Source organism: Echinops telfairi, unplaced genomic scaffold, assembly GCF_000313985.2.
Source record: "Echinops telfairi isolate 266 unplaced genomic scaffold, ASM31398v2 ScPeMD7_3533;HRSCAF=4204_0, whole genome shotgun sequence".
Lineage (NCBI taxonomy): Eukaryota > Metazoa > Chordata > Mammalia > Afrosoricida > Tenrecidae > Echinops > Echinops telfairi.
In genome coordinates this window covers 92101911-92118508 of record NW_022107431.1, presented here as the reverse complement: position 1 = coordinate 92118508, position 16598 = coordinate 92101911, and the positions used below count along the sequence as shown (strand labels likewise).

The following is a 16598-nucleotide window of genomic DNA, read 5'->3' as shown; positions in this document are numbered from 1 at the left end:
GATGCTGATAGGATTCACCTGTGTGTAATTATAAATAGGATTCCCTAGCCTCAACTGTGATCCTGTTGTGTTTTAAAATAAGTCCCCTGAGAAGCAAGTCGGATTTCATTACCAGCAAGAGCCAGGAGAGGAACACATACTTTATAGTCTTGAGATCCCGTGCAATGAACCTTCTGAACCCAGAAGAACACTATGCTATCGTGGGCGGGCGGGCGGCAGAACCGGGAGCCAGAGCATGGAATGAACAGAAGGTGGTCATCCCAGCTCACGGAACAAGTAGAACTGAACACTTGTGGGTGGGGGGCTGGCTTGTGGAGTGGCATCCTCTGGGCACTTAATGCGGGGAGCGAACTGGGCATGAGCTGAATGCCTTTGGGTTGAGGCTTACAGCAGCGCAATATGGGTTGCCCCTTGGGGGGGCCTTGGTTAGCAAACCCAAATGAGCTTTATAACGTCCTGAGCAAGACGGTCCCAAGCCTTTCTCACTGGCATTACAACCTGCAACTTCCTTACTAAGCCCTTTAATTACGAGTATTGTCTGATTTCTGGGTAGCCACTGCAACAGAGATTAGAACCTAGATATAATGTAGAGCGTACTAAATAACCTACCAACACCTAGAATAGTAAGCTCATATTTAGTAAATGGATAAATGAACATCAGAACTCTTAAGAAAGTATGCATTGAAGAGGAGGTGCTCGAATTGGTCGATTGAAACTAGTCTGACTCCCTCACTGCCATCAAGTCACTCCTATCCATAGCTTTGGGTTTCTGAGTGTAAATCTTTACAGGAGTAAAAAGCCTCATCTTTCACCCGTGGAGCTGCTGGTGCTTTAAAATGGCTGACTTTGCGGTTAGCAGCCAAATTATAACCCACTGTTAGTTGAAAACGTCAATGCTCCTAAAACAAAGCATCTTTAACACGAATGAGACAACTGAAAGAAATCTGTGAAGTTCTACAGAATGCATATCCTCCTCTTACCTCAAGAGGTCAGCAGCGGCTCAAGTGCTGCAGACTACCACAGAGTATGGCATTTCAGCCTTCATATAAGCGAAAGGATGCAATTGTAAAATGGTAGCAACAATTGAAATTAAACACACAGATAAATCATAGCATACAAGGGCAATGAATGTACAAATGTGCTTCACACAATTGATGTATGGATTGTGGTAAGAGTTGTATGAGCCCCTAATAAAATGATTTTTAAAAATCTATAAAGCACACAAAAAACAAACATAACATATATGCAATCCAATTTGAAGGCTGCCAATTTAGGATGCATCTTGAATACAAATTTCAAACATTACAACCTGATGTGTTTGTCCTAATATGCCCATTGTAGGAAACGCTGATTTTAGATAATCCTACTGCATAGAGCTGCACTCGTTGCTTCGTAGTGTCTTTAATCAAATAAATCAATGAGACTTACTCCTGCTATCATTGGGATCAGTGGTGTGCTAATTATGATCCCCAACCCAGCATAATAAAGCCTTGAAACTTGTAATTCACTGGGTCCCATCCAAGTCCTACCGAGTGAGTCAAACACTCTGGAATAGGGCCTAGTGATGTCGGTTGCCAAGCCCTCAAAGTGCCTGATGCATGCATGCTAAACTTTGAGGACCCATGCTTTTCTCATCCATACTCCCGACAGACTTTACAGCCGGACAAAGGAGACCATGTTTTGAATGGTGCTATGGACAGGGAAAATTCCGTCGTGTCTTACAGCGGCGGGGCTCAGACCAGCTTCGTTCATTTGGCGGCCTCTTTGTAAATGAGATTGGCCTCAAAGAGCTTTCAAATTAAAATTGTACAGTGCTCATGCTACATACAGGAGCTCTAGTGGTGTAGTGGTAACACAGGGCCTGGGATACGCATGGTCAGCAGTTGGTCTGTGGGAGAAAAGCTGGGCTTTCAATTGCCATAAGTTACCGTCTCGGAAACCCTCAGGAGGTCGCTGAGTCAGCGTGACTCCATGGCAGGCGTCTTTGTTTTGTTTGGGGTTTCGAGAGCACTACATACCCTCAGGAGGTTGTTGATGACTTTTCACAAAGTCAGCCCCACACAAGTGATTGAGTTTCCCTTTGGTCCCATCATTGCACAGGAGAACTGACAGCTCCGGGGAGAAGTAGTGTTCCATTTCTCTCAGCTTCAGGGCCCCGACACCATTAGCACAGTCAACCTTCAGTGTTCTACATCCATCTCCAGTGTAGGAAGCCTTCAAAGGAAAGATGCACAAACATTTCAAGTTACAAAAAGTGAAGTGTATGTTTTTATATACATATATGTATTGAAGTATTTGTATCCAAAAACCAAGCCAATTGCCATCAAGTGGTTTTCGATTCAGAGAGACACTACAGTGCTGAGTAGAACTGCTCTATGGAGATGCCACAAGGCTGTGCTGTAAATCTTAATGCCAGAGGACTGTTCTCCCAGGGAGCAGCTGCTAGGGTGAACTGCTGATGTTTCAGTTAGCAGACGAGCATTTTAACCACTGTCTCATCACCAGAGACCTTTCATACATGAGAGGGCTTCAAAAGTTTATGGGAAGTTGTTCATCTTTTATTTCATTTTCCAGAAACTGGAAGTAACTCAAGCTCCGATAGCATTAGAGGAACTCAGTATATAACAGAAGCCGCCTTGGCGGTGCTGTGGGCACTAGGATGCAAACATCAAACTCACCCTCCACTCCACCAGACAATGATGAGGCTACCTGTTCCCACAAAGATCTACAGTTGCAGAACCCTATATGGAGTCGATATGAGTGGGAGTCGATGGGATGGCAGGGGGTTTTGATGTATGGAACGAGTGGTACAATCAGTCAAGGCAGTGTACTTCCAATAAATCCGCCATTTGCTAAAGAGAAACCAGAGAGTCTAAGAGTAAGCAACATCGTGGCATATAGTTTGACTGGTACACGGGGTGCGGGGGGGTGGGGGGTGGGGGTGGTGGTGAGAGTGGGCTCAAGGGTCACAGGTCCAGACATGAAAATACTAAAACAAAAATTAAAACACACCCAAATTTTAAAATACTTTGGATACTGGGAAGCGTTGACACTGCACAACTTATAAAAATGGAACGTTATCAAAATTGAGTCTTAATTAGTCAGGGTCCTTTGAAAAAGCTATCAGGATCTGTACTGCCTAACAGCTCAAATGTGGAAATAAATACATAGATGAATCAGCAGTGATAACATTTCTCATTCCCTAACCACATACCTTGGCTTTATCAGGTGGCTTCATAACGCTCATGTGAAAATGAAATTCAAAGATAATTTTTCTATGAACGTTTTGAAGCCCCCTCATATTCTTAGCATATAAGGGTAATTCAAAAATAGAAAGTACAAACTCATATAGAAATCTTTATTAAACAAAAATAAAAATGTGAAACTGTCTCCCAACATATCTCCTCAGCTAGGACTGTATGTTTTTAAAGACAGTGTTTCCATCTCTGTATCTGTTCCCTGAAGAATTCTGCACTCTTCAATTTATACCGTTAAGTTTTCTTGCAACTTCCTAAGTCCCTGTGCTCATTCTGACCTTTGAGCAAATCTAACAAGATCCTTTTAGAATTCCTCTTGCCCACCTCCCCACCCTGCAGAAGGAAAAACAAACAAAAACCACCTGCTGTGACTGAGCTGCCCTCTCTGTACTGCATGCATGGTCTCAGCTGATCTCAAAGGCCATTGCTTTGACTGGACCTTTTTTCTGAAAGCACATAACGAAACTGACAAACGTATTACCGATATTGACATATGACTCACGTACCATTATAATCCAATGTTTGAATATACTGAAAAGAGTTGTGCAATCATGACCACAATCAGTTGTAAAGCATTTTTTCATTTTGTGTACTCATTAAGCTCGCCTTTCCCTGCAACCTTCCCTGTTCTAACCCTAAGAAACTATTAATCTAGTTACTGTCTATAGATTTACCTGTGCTGGATTTCATATAAGTCAGTATATTAAGAAAAGTGGTTCTCAACAGTAAATGCCTCACCTACTATTGCAACAATCTCTGTACTTACTCCAGGACAAAAATCATCTAAGTAATTACTTATGATAACCTTAAACAACTACTTTTATGCAAACACACACATTGTATGCTTTCTCACAAACTGCACAAATTCCAAGTCTATCAGTGTTCTGTGTATGCTATGCATGTTACATGCATTATACGGGTGAGCATATTATTTACATGGGCACATCATCTGAACAAAGACAGGGCTTTTCCTCAGTGTCCTCAGAAAACAGAATGCTCTTCACCAAGTACAAGGCAGCCCGTGGCTCATGACCCAGGGGCCAGAGCGTGTGGAGTCCTGGCTTACACAATGGACTGCCAATCACAAGAAGTGCGAAGTGGAGGTTGTCTGCTCCTGCAAGGGTGCAGCTTCGGAAGCCCTAAAGAGAAGCTCTACCTCTCTACCCTGTCCGGTAGCCACGCATGGAAATTGACTCACAAGTAGTGGGGCTTGGCTGCGAGAGGAAAAGGAGATATTCTGCATTGTTTCAGGAAGAAGTGCCAGATAATGAAGCCATTTAACCTAGCGCTTCTACTCCTAGTTACCCGAGAGAAATGAAAACATATGGCCACACAGAAACATGGACACCAATGTCTGCATCAGTGCGATTCTTAATTGTCAAAGGTAGAAACAGACCAAATGTCCACCAGTGGATGAATGGATACAATTGTAATTTATGCATTCAATGAGACATCCATCTATCCTCAAACGAACAAAGCACTGATACATGTTACAACTTACATGGACCTCCAAATATTAAGTGCAGTGAAGGATCCCATATTGTATGAATCCTTCTTTGTGATATAACCAGATAGGCAAATTCACAGAGACAGAAAGGAGAGAATGGTTACTTGATGAGATTCGGACATTTTTTTTCTTTTAAAAATCATTTTATTAGGGGCTCATACAACTCTTATCACAATCCATACACACATCAATTGTGTAAAGCACATTTGTACATTCATTGCCCTCATCATTCTGAAAACATTTGCTCTCCACCTAAGCCCCTGGCATCAGCTCCTCATTTTCCCCTCCCTCCCCGCTTCCCCTCCCTCATGAACCCTTGATAATTTATAAATTATTATGTTGTCATATCTTGCCCTGTCCGGCACCTCCCTTCACCCACTTCTCTGTTGGAGATTTAGACATTTTTGATAGTGATAAAATATTTGCACAACAGTTAATACAATAAATACCACTGAATTATACACTGTAAGTTAACTGTATGTCGTGAACTTCACCTCAATTAAATCTCTATATGAAACTTTTCAAGTTATCTGTGTTGATTTATTCATTTATTAAAATTCTAATTGTGTTCAAGAGGTTCTCACCTGTTTGGTAAGTCCCACAAAAGCCTTGGCGTGTTTCTGATAGTAACCTTCCACAGTTGCCTGCCCATACTGGCCGTTGGTATTTCGACAGTACACCATGTAGTGCAGCTGCGGTGTTGTTAACAAGCCATAATCTGTCACAGAAATATGGAAAGAAATTCACCACGTGAGGAGGAAAAACAAGGTCAACCAGATTCCTCGTCTAGGGATTTCAGCATTACAGCCTTCTTCAAGAACAGAAATCTCAGAAAACACGAAAAGGATCATTTTCAAACTATCTAGATGCTCTCATTATCCATGGAAATCAGTGTAACTGCATGTCACATGCTGAATTCTAGCATCCATATATAATGAGAAGGAAAAAATTAGATAGAAAAGCAATATAGAAAGTAATTCCATTCTGATACACTCCCGAAAAACAAAAATTCTAAGTAAAAGAAAAATATCCTTTAAAAAAAAATTGAAAATCTGCAAGGCTAGCAAAATTCTCGGGCCAAAATCTAGGTGAAAGCAGGAACCCCGGATGTAGGTTACAGGAATCCAGTCTGAGGGCCAGAGCGACTGGACAACAGTATTCAGTAGTTCAAGCTGCGCTCTGAGGGAGAACCTGGAAAGACCAGACTCTTACAAGGCTTAAACTCCACTGGACTCTATCTCACCCCCAGGAAAGGAAACATTTGTGAGGATTAAATGAGAAGAGGCAATTCAGTGGGAGGCTATAATCTAAGTGGATAAAAGTTTAGGCTCGTTTCCTGGACATAAAGAAGGTACTGGTACTGGTGCTCCAGTAGAAGAATGCTTGTCTTCCGTGCAGGAGACCCAGGTTCCATTATGGGCTGATGCCCTCATGTACAACCACCACGCAATGGTCAGCCGTGGCTTCTGGGTTGCTATGATGCTGGAAAAAAGACCTGGTGATCTAATTCCAAAAAGGGGCCACAGAAAACCCAAACCCCATGGATCACAATGGTTGATCCACAACTGAACAGGGAGATCGTGCAGGGCGGAGGGGGGTGGTGGAGGAAAGGGAAGAATGTTATCACCAATACTAAGATTATAAAATGAACATTTAATAAATGACTGTTCTGCCCTGGTGGAGTAGTGGGTTACATTCTGGGCTGCTAACCATAAGGTCGGCAGTTTGAAACCAACATCACACTCTGCAGGAGAAAAGACGTAGCTTTCCACTCCCATGAAGAGTTAGTCTTGGAAACCCACAGGGGCAGTTTGATCCTGTCCTATAGGATCACTGTAACTCAGAATCAACTTGATGGCAGTGAGTTTAGTTTTGAGTTTATTATGCAGAGTTATTCAATAAAAAATATTCAGGTGCTAGACCCAGAAATCTGGAAGAAATTCATTGTAACACTAACTTCATCACACATCACAAAAGCTTTTGAATTCAACTACTTTTCAGTGTTTTCCATTTCTTTTATTATCACTCTTGTTTCAGTCTCCTAGCTGGTCTCTTTTCTGCTTTTACAACGTTCCTGCCCGTTCTTTGAGGAGCCATGGTGACACAGTGCTTCAATACTCAGCTGTCAGCCAGAAGTCAGCACTCTGCACCCACCAGCTGCTCCTCAGAGGAGAGCAATGGCACTTAGCTCCCTTAAAACCGCCTCACTTGAAACCCTGTGGGTAGTTCTCCTAGGACCTATAAGATCTGCCTTAATAAGCCAGAGCCAACTCATGGTGCCAACAACGAATTCTTCCCTACACAACAGGCAGTGGAAACCTTACCTTACTCTTGTGCAAAAACCCTTCAATAGAATCCCACAGCATTTCGAAGAAAACTCCAAATCCTTCCATGACCTCAAAGCCTTCGCATGGCCTGGCCTCTGCTCACTACCATAACCTTATCTTTCACCACTTTCTCTCGGCTGCAGCTGCTCTAACCTTCTTTCATCTCCTGAGGAAACTAAGAAAGGATACTAAAATAAAAGAGCACATATTCTTAAAATTTCCTAGATCCAAACACTAGAAGGAATACCTAGGTTAAAAAACAATTAAGTGTTTGACTCCTAGCTGAAAGGTTGGCAATTTGACCCTACCAGGAGCCATCTTGGAAGACAGGCCTAATGATCTGCTCCCAGGAGTCCCGGCCTGAAAACCCGGATAGGGCAGCTCTCCACTGCACATGTGGGAGGACCCGAGTCAGCATGAACGCAGCAACAACACAACTCTTCAAGCCCACTAACAGTGCTCACCAACGACAAAGGCTTCTCTGTTATTACTCTGGGGCACACCCTTCTTCGATAGAATCCCACAGCATTTAGAATCAAACTCCAAATCCTTCCATGAACTCACTTCCAGAACATGGTCAACACCACCTCCTCTGTGGATGGTAGAAACAGAACTTCAAACCAGTTCTTTCCACCTCAAGTCATGGCTGGTGACGCCTAGCCTGAACCAGAAAGTATGTTGGTGAAATGTGCGAAGACCCAGAGGTAGACACTTAAAGAACACGCTCAAACTGTCTCCAACGGAAAGAACTGAAGGAGAAATTGAAGCCTCAAAATGAGATGTTGAAGGATTCCATAGACTACTGAAGAACGCAGGGAAAAAATCCAAAGATGAAACGATTATTCAGTCACTATCAAAAAGGATTGGTTGAAATTCAACGATTTCAAGAGGTAGCATCTGACCAAGAACCAATGGTACCGATGGCAGAAATTCCAACTGTTCTGAAGGCCTTAACCGAACACCAGGCTCCAGGAACGGCAAGAATAGCAATGAAAATGTTCCAACGAACAAGAAGCACTGGAAGCAAGCGCTGGTCTATACCCAAAATGTGGAATGCAGGGACCTGGTCAATGGACTGGAAGCGATCCATATTTGCACCCATTCTATAGAAAGATGACCCAACAGAATGTGTTAACTATCACAATATCACATATAAGTAAAATTTTGCTGAAGTACATTCAACACAAAAGTATATGAACAAGGTGCTGTCAGAAATTCTACCCTGATTCAGAAGTGGATGTAAACAGAGGCTGTCACTACCGACATCAAATGGACCTTGACTGAAAGCAGAGATACCAGAAAGGTGTCTACTTGTACTATTTTGTTGACTATGTCAGGGTATTCAACAGGGCATTGTGGACCCTAACAAATTACTGATCAATGGAAAAGAATGGGGGTTCCAGAACATGTTATTGTGCTCACGTGGACCTTGTGCACGGACCAGGCGGTCTTTTGAACAGAACAAGAGAATGCTGCATGGTTTCAAATCAAGAAAGGAGTATGTCGTGTTTGTATCCTTTTACCATATTTATTCAACTGCAAACTGAGCAAATAATCTGAAAAGCTGGACTGTATGAAGAATGTGGCATCAGGATTAGGAGGAGACTTATTAGCAAGCCTTGGCATGCACATGAAAATTTTGCATGCTGAAGACAAAGGGTTTGAAGTATCTGTGATGAAACCCAGACTGCAGCCTTCAGCATGGATCCACAGAGATCAGTGCACGTGGAAGCAACAATCAAGAAACCGATGACATACTGCATTGGCTAAGCATGCTACAAAAGACCTCTTTATTAATGTGTTGGAAGTGTACAGATGCCACATTGAAGACTGAGATAGTTAAAGCTTATTGTGTCAACCTGGCCGATAAACACATGTAGTGTTAATTGAAGGGCAGAATGATCCATGGCTCGGTGAGCCTCACCTTTGTAGTTCTCAGGTCTTTTGCTTTCTGATGGTCGGGTCAGGGTGCAACTGCCTTAACCAGTTCCCTGCTTCAGCTTGCAAGCTTCACTTCCTGTAAGACATCCTTGAGAAGCCACATGGACCTACCCCAATGCAGCCCTGGATGCTGGAGCAGCCGTGTGGAGACCCCTGACAGTGCTGAGATGCTTACACGTTCACTGATTTGACTTTCCTCCTGCAGTCGGCATTATTGCGTGTGTTTTGTGAGATGGAGGAGGACTTTGTGGATTGGTGTCAGACATATGGGTTAATGTTGGACTTGTGGGCTTGGGCAGCACTGGGTTTGGATGTTTTCTTGATGTGCACTTTCCCTTTATACAAAACTCTCTTATACATGATTTTCTGTGGATTTGTTTCTCTAATGTACCCAGACTAACACAAGAACTAACATGCACCTGACAGAAGCCATACTATTTTCAACCATCTCATAATATATAAAGTTACCTCGTAAGGAAAGCTGCAGAAAAATTGATACATTTGAATTAAAGTATTGGCAAATATTGAAAGTTCCAGTGACTACCAAAAGAACAAACAAATGGGTTTTGGAAGAAGTATAGCCACAATGCTCCTTAGAAGTGAACATGGTCAAGACTTCCCTCTCAGGTACCCTGTATACTCAAGTATAAGCTGACTCGAATATCAGCCGAGGCACCTAATTTCACCACAAAAAAATGCATTAAAAATGTGCTGAAAAACTTGACTTATACACAAGTATATACTTGTGTATATCCTTTGGCTATATTACCAGGAGAGGCTGAACTCTGGAAAAGGACAGCATGCTTGGAAAAGTAGAGGGTCAAGAACAAAGGGAAGAATTGCAACAAGATGCATGGCCACCGTGGCTGCAACAACAGGCTCACACAACAGAGGCCGGCAGAGGATCAAGTGTGTGGCATTCTGTTATACACAGGGTTGCTATCAGTTGGAACCAACTTGATGGCACCTAACAATTACACCGGAACAATAACCTGAATGGGCAAAAGTATGGGTCATCATCCTGCAAGAAACTGAATTTCCCTCTTAGCGAACCACGGCGAAGTGCGCACTTCCCAGCAAACACTGTCTTCACGGACAGAGGCACAGGTAGCACCTCCTGCGCCGCTGCTTCGAATGTGAGTTCCTCTCCTGAGTCCTGCCAGGAGCCCTTCCTCCTGCCCCAGACTCCGGAAGAGGCTCACACACCTCTCCCGAGTCTGCACTCTAGGGCTTCAGACTAGTATTTCACATTCCACTAAGCCCGTATTTTACACACGTGGGTCTAGTCCAATTCCACTGCATCGGCCATGACTGAACGTGCACAAGGCCCTGGTAGAAAGAATTTAGTTGGGGCAGGTTTAACCGAGGGAGGGTGGGTCAACTAAGTGGAGATCAGCACCTGGATCAGTGCCCTACAAATCACAAGAGTGAGCCCACTAGCAGATCCCTTAGTGAGACTACACCAACAAAGCAAACACAAACAAAACAGTTGCTGTCAACACAGAGATCAATCAAATCATTGTTATCAATTCTGCCCTTCCCCCACCCCCCAAATCTGTTCCATTTGTTTGACACCAACTACAAAGGCAGCACTGTTCCTCTGACCAAAACCACTGGGTGCGGAGTTAGATATCACATGTTCTACGTCCTCCAGACTGCCAAGCCCACCCAGACCTCAGATGGCCATTCCAAGCTTGAAGCTCCCAGAACCCTACCCCATAGAATTTACTGGCTACAAACTTTGGGGGTTTTCCACCATCCCAACAGCACCTAAGCAAACAGCCCTAAGGACACTGGCCCAAGTTTATAAGGATGATTACAAATTTAAATACCAAAACCACACTTGAGTCAATGCAAACTCATAGTGACAGACTAGAACTGACTCAGAGGGTTTTCAAGACTGCCAAGTTTGACAGGGGCAGACAGTTTAATTTGGCTTTCTGAAGCTCCCTCATCTAAGTCCATGACTACCCAGGCCCTTACTAGGGACCAGCTGTCCCCACTCTGCTGCTCTGGGTTTCCCTAAGACCACTCAAACTTCAGGGAAAGTGTTACACATGTACTTCTGATTCCATTTTTGTGACAACAGAAAAGCTATGAATGGAGAGAGGCACCGAGGAAGGTCCGGGGAGGTTCCCGAGGCTGAGCTTTCAAGTCTTCAAAAAGGAAGTACTACCTCCTACTCTGCCCTGCATCCTGTTTCACAAACTAGGAAGCCCACCGAGACTCAGCAAGCAGCGCCTTGGTTGGAGCCCCATCGAGCAGGCACACCTGACGCACAGCCCCTCCTCCCTGCGCTCAGCTGATGTCACTTAGAGGTCTTACCGGCTAGGCAGTCCCATGCTATCACCTCATTGGCATGACTAGCATCATCTGTCACATTAGATGTGGCTTGAAGCAAGGTTTTAGAGGCCTGACAGTTAATTTTTATACATATAACTTTTTACAAACAGTATATATTATTTATAAAAAATTTTAAGTTTTTTAAAAAGATTTTTTAACTTAAATCTCAGGATAACTACTTACCATGGAATTGACCTCCCAACACAGTCACACCATGTATTACAGACTGTGAAAGTTTCTCACTGCTGGGCCTAATGAAGAAAATAAAACCACCTATAAAGTTGCTTGTTCTGAGAGCAAATGTAGACAAGAACTGCCAATTTCAGCATAATACGCATTTTAACTGAGAGCTATAAACTCTGAAAAACCCAGGGCTGCTAAGCCGATTCTGACCCATAGAGACTCTACAGCACAGAGTAAATTTCCCCACTGCTTATCTTTACAGAAACAGACTCATTTTTCTCCCACAGAGCAGCCAGGTTTGAATTGCCAACCTTTTGGTTAGCAGCCAAGCCCTCGACCACAGCCACTCAGGGCTCCCGTAAATTCTGAAAACATACAGGTAAATTCGAAGCCTTTTCTAGTAACTTTCAGAATGTACTTCTTGAAGATATTTTTGGCTTTCAAATGTACTTAGAAAATAGATATAAAAGGGAAAGTACATTAACACCCTCATCTCAAAATACCTCTCCTCCACAAGTCTGACCAAAACATATTGTCAAAGAACAATTACAAATGCTAAACTATGCATAATCGAATGCTAAATCACCACAAATACAGAGCAACTTTTCATTTTTAAATGTCCGAAAAAAAGACAGGCACACCTCCCATTACTCTGCACTGCAATTTATTGTGCTTTGCAGATAGTCTGTTTTCACAAATTGTCAGTCAGCGTCAACTCCGTGTGGAGCAAGTCTCCCGGAGGCATCTCCTGACGGCACGTGCACTTCATGTCTGTGCCAGCTTTAGCCACCCTCAAAATACTTCAGCTTTCCTCAGAATGCTATTGTCCACTTACTAGATGTTAGCATAGTGTGAATCCAGCTTGAATGTGCATTAGGAAACTACAAAATTCGTATGGCTCCCTTTATTGCAGTATTTGTTCTACGGTGGTGATCTAGAAAAGAATTTGTGGTATTTCTGATACAGGTATGCCTGTATTTCTGTACCTAAAAAATAAAGTACATTACATAACTGCCTTATAGAAAAGGATGGCTATACTGTTGAGATTGACTAAGCGGTGAAACCCACATGCGTGTGGGAGCGCTTCACGGGGGCTAGTGGAGTCACGAGGCTATTTCTGCTCCCTGAGAATCTGCAGTCATTGGTACCTGAGACCATGCTGATACCACAATAAACAAGTTTTAAAAGTGCAAGCATTTGGGAATTGAATGGAAATTTCATTTTGGAAGAATTTTGGAATGAAACAGACCTCACGCAAAAGGAAATATTCGTCTCACACTTGAAAGGAAAAAAGCTACCATATACACCAAATGTGTAGAAAGCAATATACCTTGTTACTATTTTTCAGTGAACTCCCGGATGGGAAAATGGTATAAATATTTGAGTAATAATCTCAACTTAAATGACCAGAATCAATTCTGACTCACAGTAATCCTCTAGGACAGGGTAGAATTGCCCCTGTTGGTTTCTGAGACTTTCCAAGAGTAGATCTTTCTGAGCATAGAACTTTGTGGGGGTAGAAAACCTCATTTCTCTCACCAGGAGCAGCTGGGGAGTTCAAACTGCTAATCTTGGAGTTAGCAGCCTAAAGCGTACCTGATTGCACTACCAGGGCTTCACTGGTGGACTTCAGAAATTAGCCAATTTCACCACATCAAAAGAATAATTAAAATGATACATTCCTAGAGCCAGTGGCACATGTACTTGCTCTAGAGAACAACAAAGCTACTTGGCTGTGGCACAGTTACTGTGTTCCTCGCTCATGTCAGAAAGTAGGTGTTTTGCATACATTGATTTCATCCTCACAAAAACCTTGTGATAGGACCTTATCCACAATTTACCAATGGAGAAATGGAGGTCCAAAAGCTCAAATCATATATTATTATATTGGGATTCCAACCAGAGTCTGATTCTAAAACCCACCCTGCGATAGCAACTTACCATATATACTCGAGTATAAGCCGACCTGAATAGAGCCGAGGCACCTAAATTTTACCACAGAAACTGCATTAAAAAATGAGCTGAAAACTCAGCTTATACACAAGTATATACGGTACTCCTGTTGTAAACTGCCCTGGAATGATTTCAGTAGATGGAGCCCCTATTGTTGAATTGTCCAACAATCTAGGCAGGCACCGGCTTACTTGTGCTTTCTTACTGATCTGGAGTGAACATTTCACATCCTCCCACCCGCACCACATCAAAGATTTCTAAAGTAGATGTGACCATTCATGTTGCTTGTCCCAGGCTCACCTGGTATCTCTCCCAATGACTACGAAAGCATCTTGCAGCAAATCCACTGCTTCTTTCTCACTGATGTCAGTCAGCGCTCTCTGCATATCCTGCTCCTCGACGTTTGCCAAACAGGTAGCGTGTTCTTCCCACGTTGGTGCCAACATTTCACCCAAAGGATCAACCAATTTCACACCATTATCTTCCTTAAAAGGAAAAGGACAATAAGCAACCTGTGCATATTCCCGAGTGATGAGTTAAAGAACTCAAACTGTTTTTCCCCAACAAAACATACTGATGGCAATGCAACTTCAACAAGGACGACTGATCGAAAACCACAAGCTAAACTGGATAGTGTATACACATTATCTCGTGATGCGCTGCAATCTTACTATGAGAAAATTGGTAAGATAGGTCATTTGTTTATCATGTCCACATAGCTAGAATCAGTGCTGATATCAAAAGTCTACCTGACTTTTAAATCTAACACCCATCTGCTACACTGGCACTCACTCACACTCAATGACCTGACCAGGACACAACTGGAGTAGACTGATGGTACCGAGAGCGCCTTCTTCCTAGAACTGATTCTATGCAAAGCCTGTCAACTAGTGGCTGTCTCAGAAGCTGAAACCAGACTCCCAACTCTGTTTTGCTCAAATTCCTGGAAAGAAAGTACTGCTACGAGCGGATGTCAACAGTAGGAAACCGTGCAGAGAGCAGTTCTCAGCTAAGTGCTTATTTCTTGAACAAATCTGGGGTAACTTCCTACAAGTCACCCATCAACTGTGGTGATTTGATATGTTTCCTGAGGACGCAACTTTGAATTGGAGGAGCCGTGTCTTCTGGTTCATGAGACGGCAGAGGTTACAATCCTTCACTGGCCTACATTGCTTTAACTTCTGGTTAATTTCACTAAAAAGATAAAAATCAAATACCCAAGCACCACACAGAAGCGTGTTACTAAAGCCATGTAGTAGTGAGCTACAGGCAGTACAAGACAAACTACTTTATTGTAAACATGTTAAGAAAATGAGGCACAGTAGGCCTCATCAACATTCTGCCCCACACTCGAAGTTGGATCCCTGGAGTCACTTGTTTGGCTGCTCATTCAGCCAGGCCTGTTACTCATTATCTACACAAAACTCACCTGGAAGCATTCCAAATGTGTTCCCTCCCAGCTCCTGCCCTCAATTTCTTTCCTTACTTCTAAGTTGTATCATGATCCTGGAAGCACATTCTGTTATTCCTCTACTATGGGCACTCTCCAAAAAAATGACAGTGTGTCATTTCTTTCTCTCCACACCCTAAGGAGTCATGAATGTTCAATGACCACTGTACTAAGGAAAAAGTTGTTCCAAATCTAGGAGCACATCCTAATGAGGAAATGCATTCCCAGAATTGGACTTCGCACTGTAGGTCAAACAGTTGGCAGTACTCAATGCATTACCTCCGGATTGTGTGAGGCGGTGACCATGATTCCTATCGTCGATTTCGTCTGTCTTGACCTCAGCGCTGCCAATAGGCCCATGCGAAACATGACGTGATCAAGATGCTCCGCCTTCGTGCGAAACCCAGCCGTTCCATATTGAAGAAGGAGTCCATTGGGCTTGGCGTGTAATGTGGAATATTTTGTAATTGCGTCCAAGTCCATGTCTACAAAATTATACACAACTTTCAAATGATTTTTGCTTCAAGAGCGGCCGTAACAGGTCGGCAACATTCTGAGGCTCCCCAAAGGGTGTGTTTGAGAGAGCAAGTAAGGGTAGTAGAATAAGTTGCCAATGATGCTATAAGTCAAGGTAGAAAGACTTACCAAAATGATTTGGCTAGTATTCTGAGAATCTAAGATACATTATTACACTTAAGCAATTTGCAAGTACATTTGCCATGATTCATTCTATAAATAAAACAGACAATCCACAGTTATTAAGGACTCTGTGTGGTCTGTAAAGGAGGAGGTTCCCGGGGTAGGGGGGCGACCTGACCCACTGATCGCAACGGAGGCTCAGTGGCGGGTGGGTGTGTCAGGTGCTCTGGGCTAGCTTTGCCAGCTGGCCAGGGTCAACCAAAATTCGACCAACCGGGTTTCCCCTCAACGCCACGATTCCAGGGTTTCCAGCGTCAGGGTGCACCCCCACCTGCAGCCCCGTCCCCCGCTTACCTTTCAGAACTGTCTCCAGCCTGCTCCGCGCGGGGAATCCAACTCAGACTTCTCCGACGTGGCCTCGCACTGCTTCCGCCCGGCCGGGCTTATCGCCCAATCACGGCAGTGGGCGGGACCCTGACCCCGCCCACGCCCGCCGTCAGTGACGCGCCGGGCGCGCCTGCGGAACGCGGTTCCGGGTCTAAGCCGACTTGCAGCTGTATTCCATTGAAAGGCCGCGAGGGCGAGGCGGAGATGTACCGTGGGCCCGGGGAGGGCTGCGAGGATGGCGCGCCTGCCCACGCTGCCTCCCAGCCCGGGCCTCGGGGCAGCAGGCGCCCTGTTTCCTGGGAGGCCGGGATTCCTCGTTGGCCTGGATGGAGATAAGAGCCCCGATTTGGGGTCACGGCCGCTAAGAGCGCCAGCCGGCTTTCCACACCACGCATCTGCCGAACCTCTCACTTCGCAAAGCTTTACTGAGCTTGCAACAAAGGTCACTTTACTTGCTTTCGTCCCCTCTTCTAAGAAGCCCTGCGGGCCCGCTCCTATCTGGGCGTTGGAGGCGGCGGCGGGCGCGACCCAGCCGCCCAGACCTGGGATTCCGGTGGGATTGTACCCGGCTCCTTCCTGGCCGTTCTCAGAGCCCCGGCTTGCAGGCCGTC

General features: G+C 44.1%; 1 protein-coding gene across 1 annotated transcript in view; it reads right to left on the bottom strand.

Moving 5' to 3' along the window:
- The window catches only part of PGM3 (phosphoglucomutase 3), a 26583-nt gene extending 10566 nt beyond the window's left edge, over positions 1-16017 (bottom strand). Inside the window, exons 1-6 of the mRNA XM_004696286.4 lie at positions 15955-16017; positions 15241-15446; positions 13812-13996; positions 11559-11626; positions 5349-5482; positions 2019-2214 (exon numbers count right to left, since the gene is read on the bottom strand). Of these exons, the coding sequence (XP_004696343.1) occupies positions 2019-2214; positions 5349-5482; positions 11559-11626; positions 13812-13996; positions 15241-15444 (787 nt within the window). The 5' untranslated portion in view covers positions 15445-15446; positions 15955-16017. The remainder of the gene's footprint in view (positions 1-2018; positions 2215-5348; positions 5483-11558; positions 11627-13811; positions 13997-15240; positions 15447-15954) is intronic.
- Between the last annotated feature and the right edge of the window lie 581 nt (positions 16018-16598).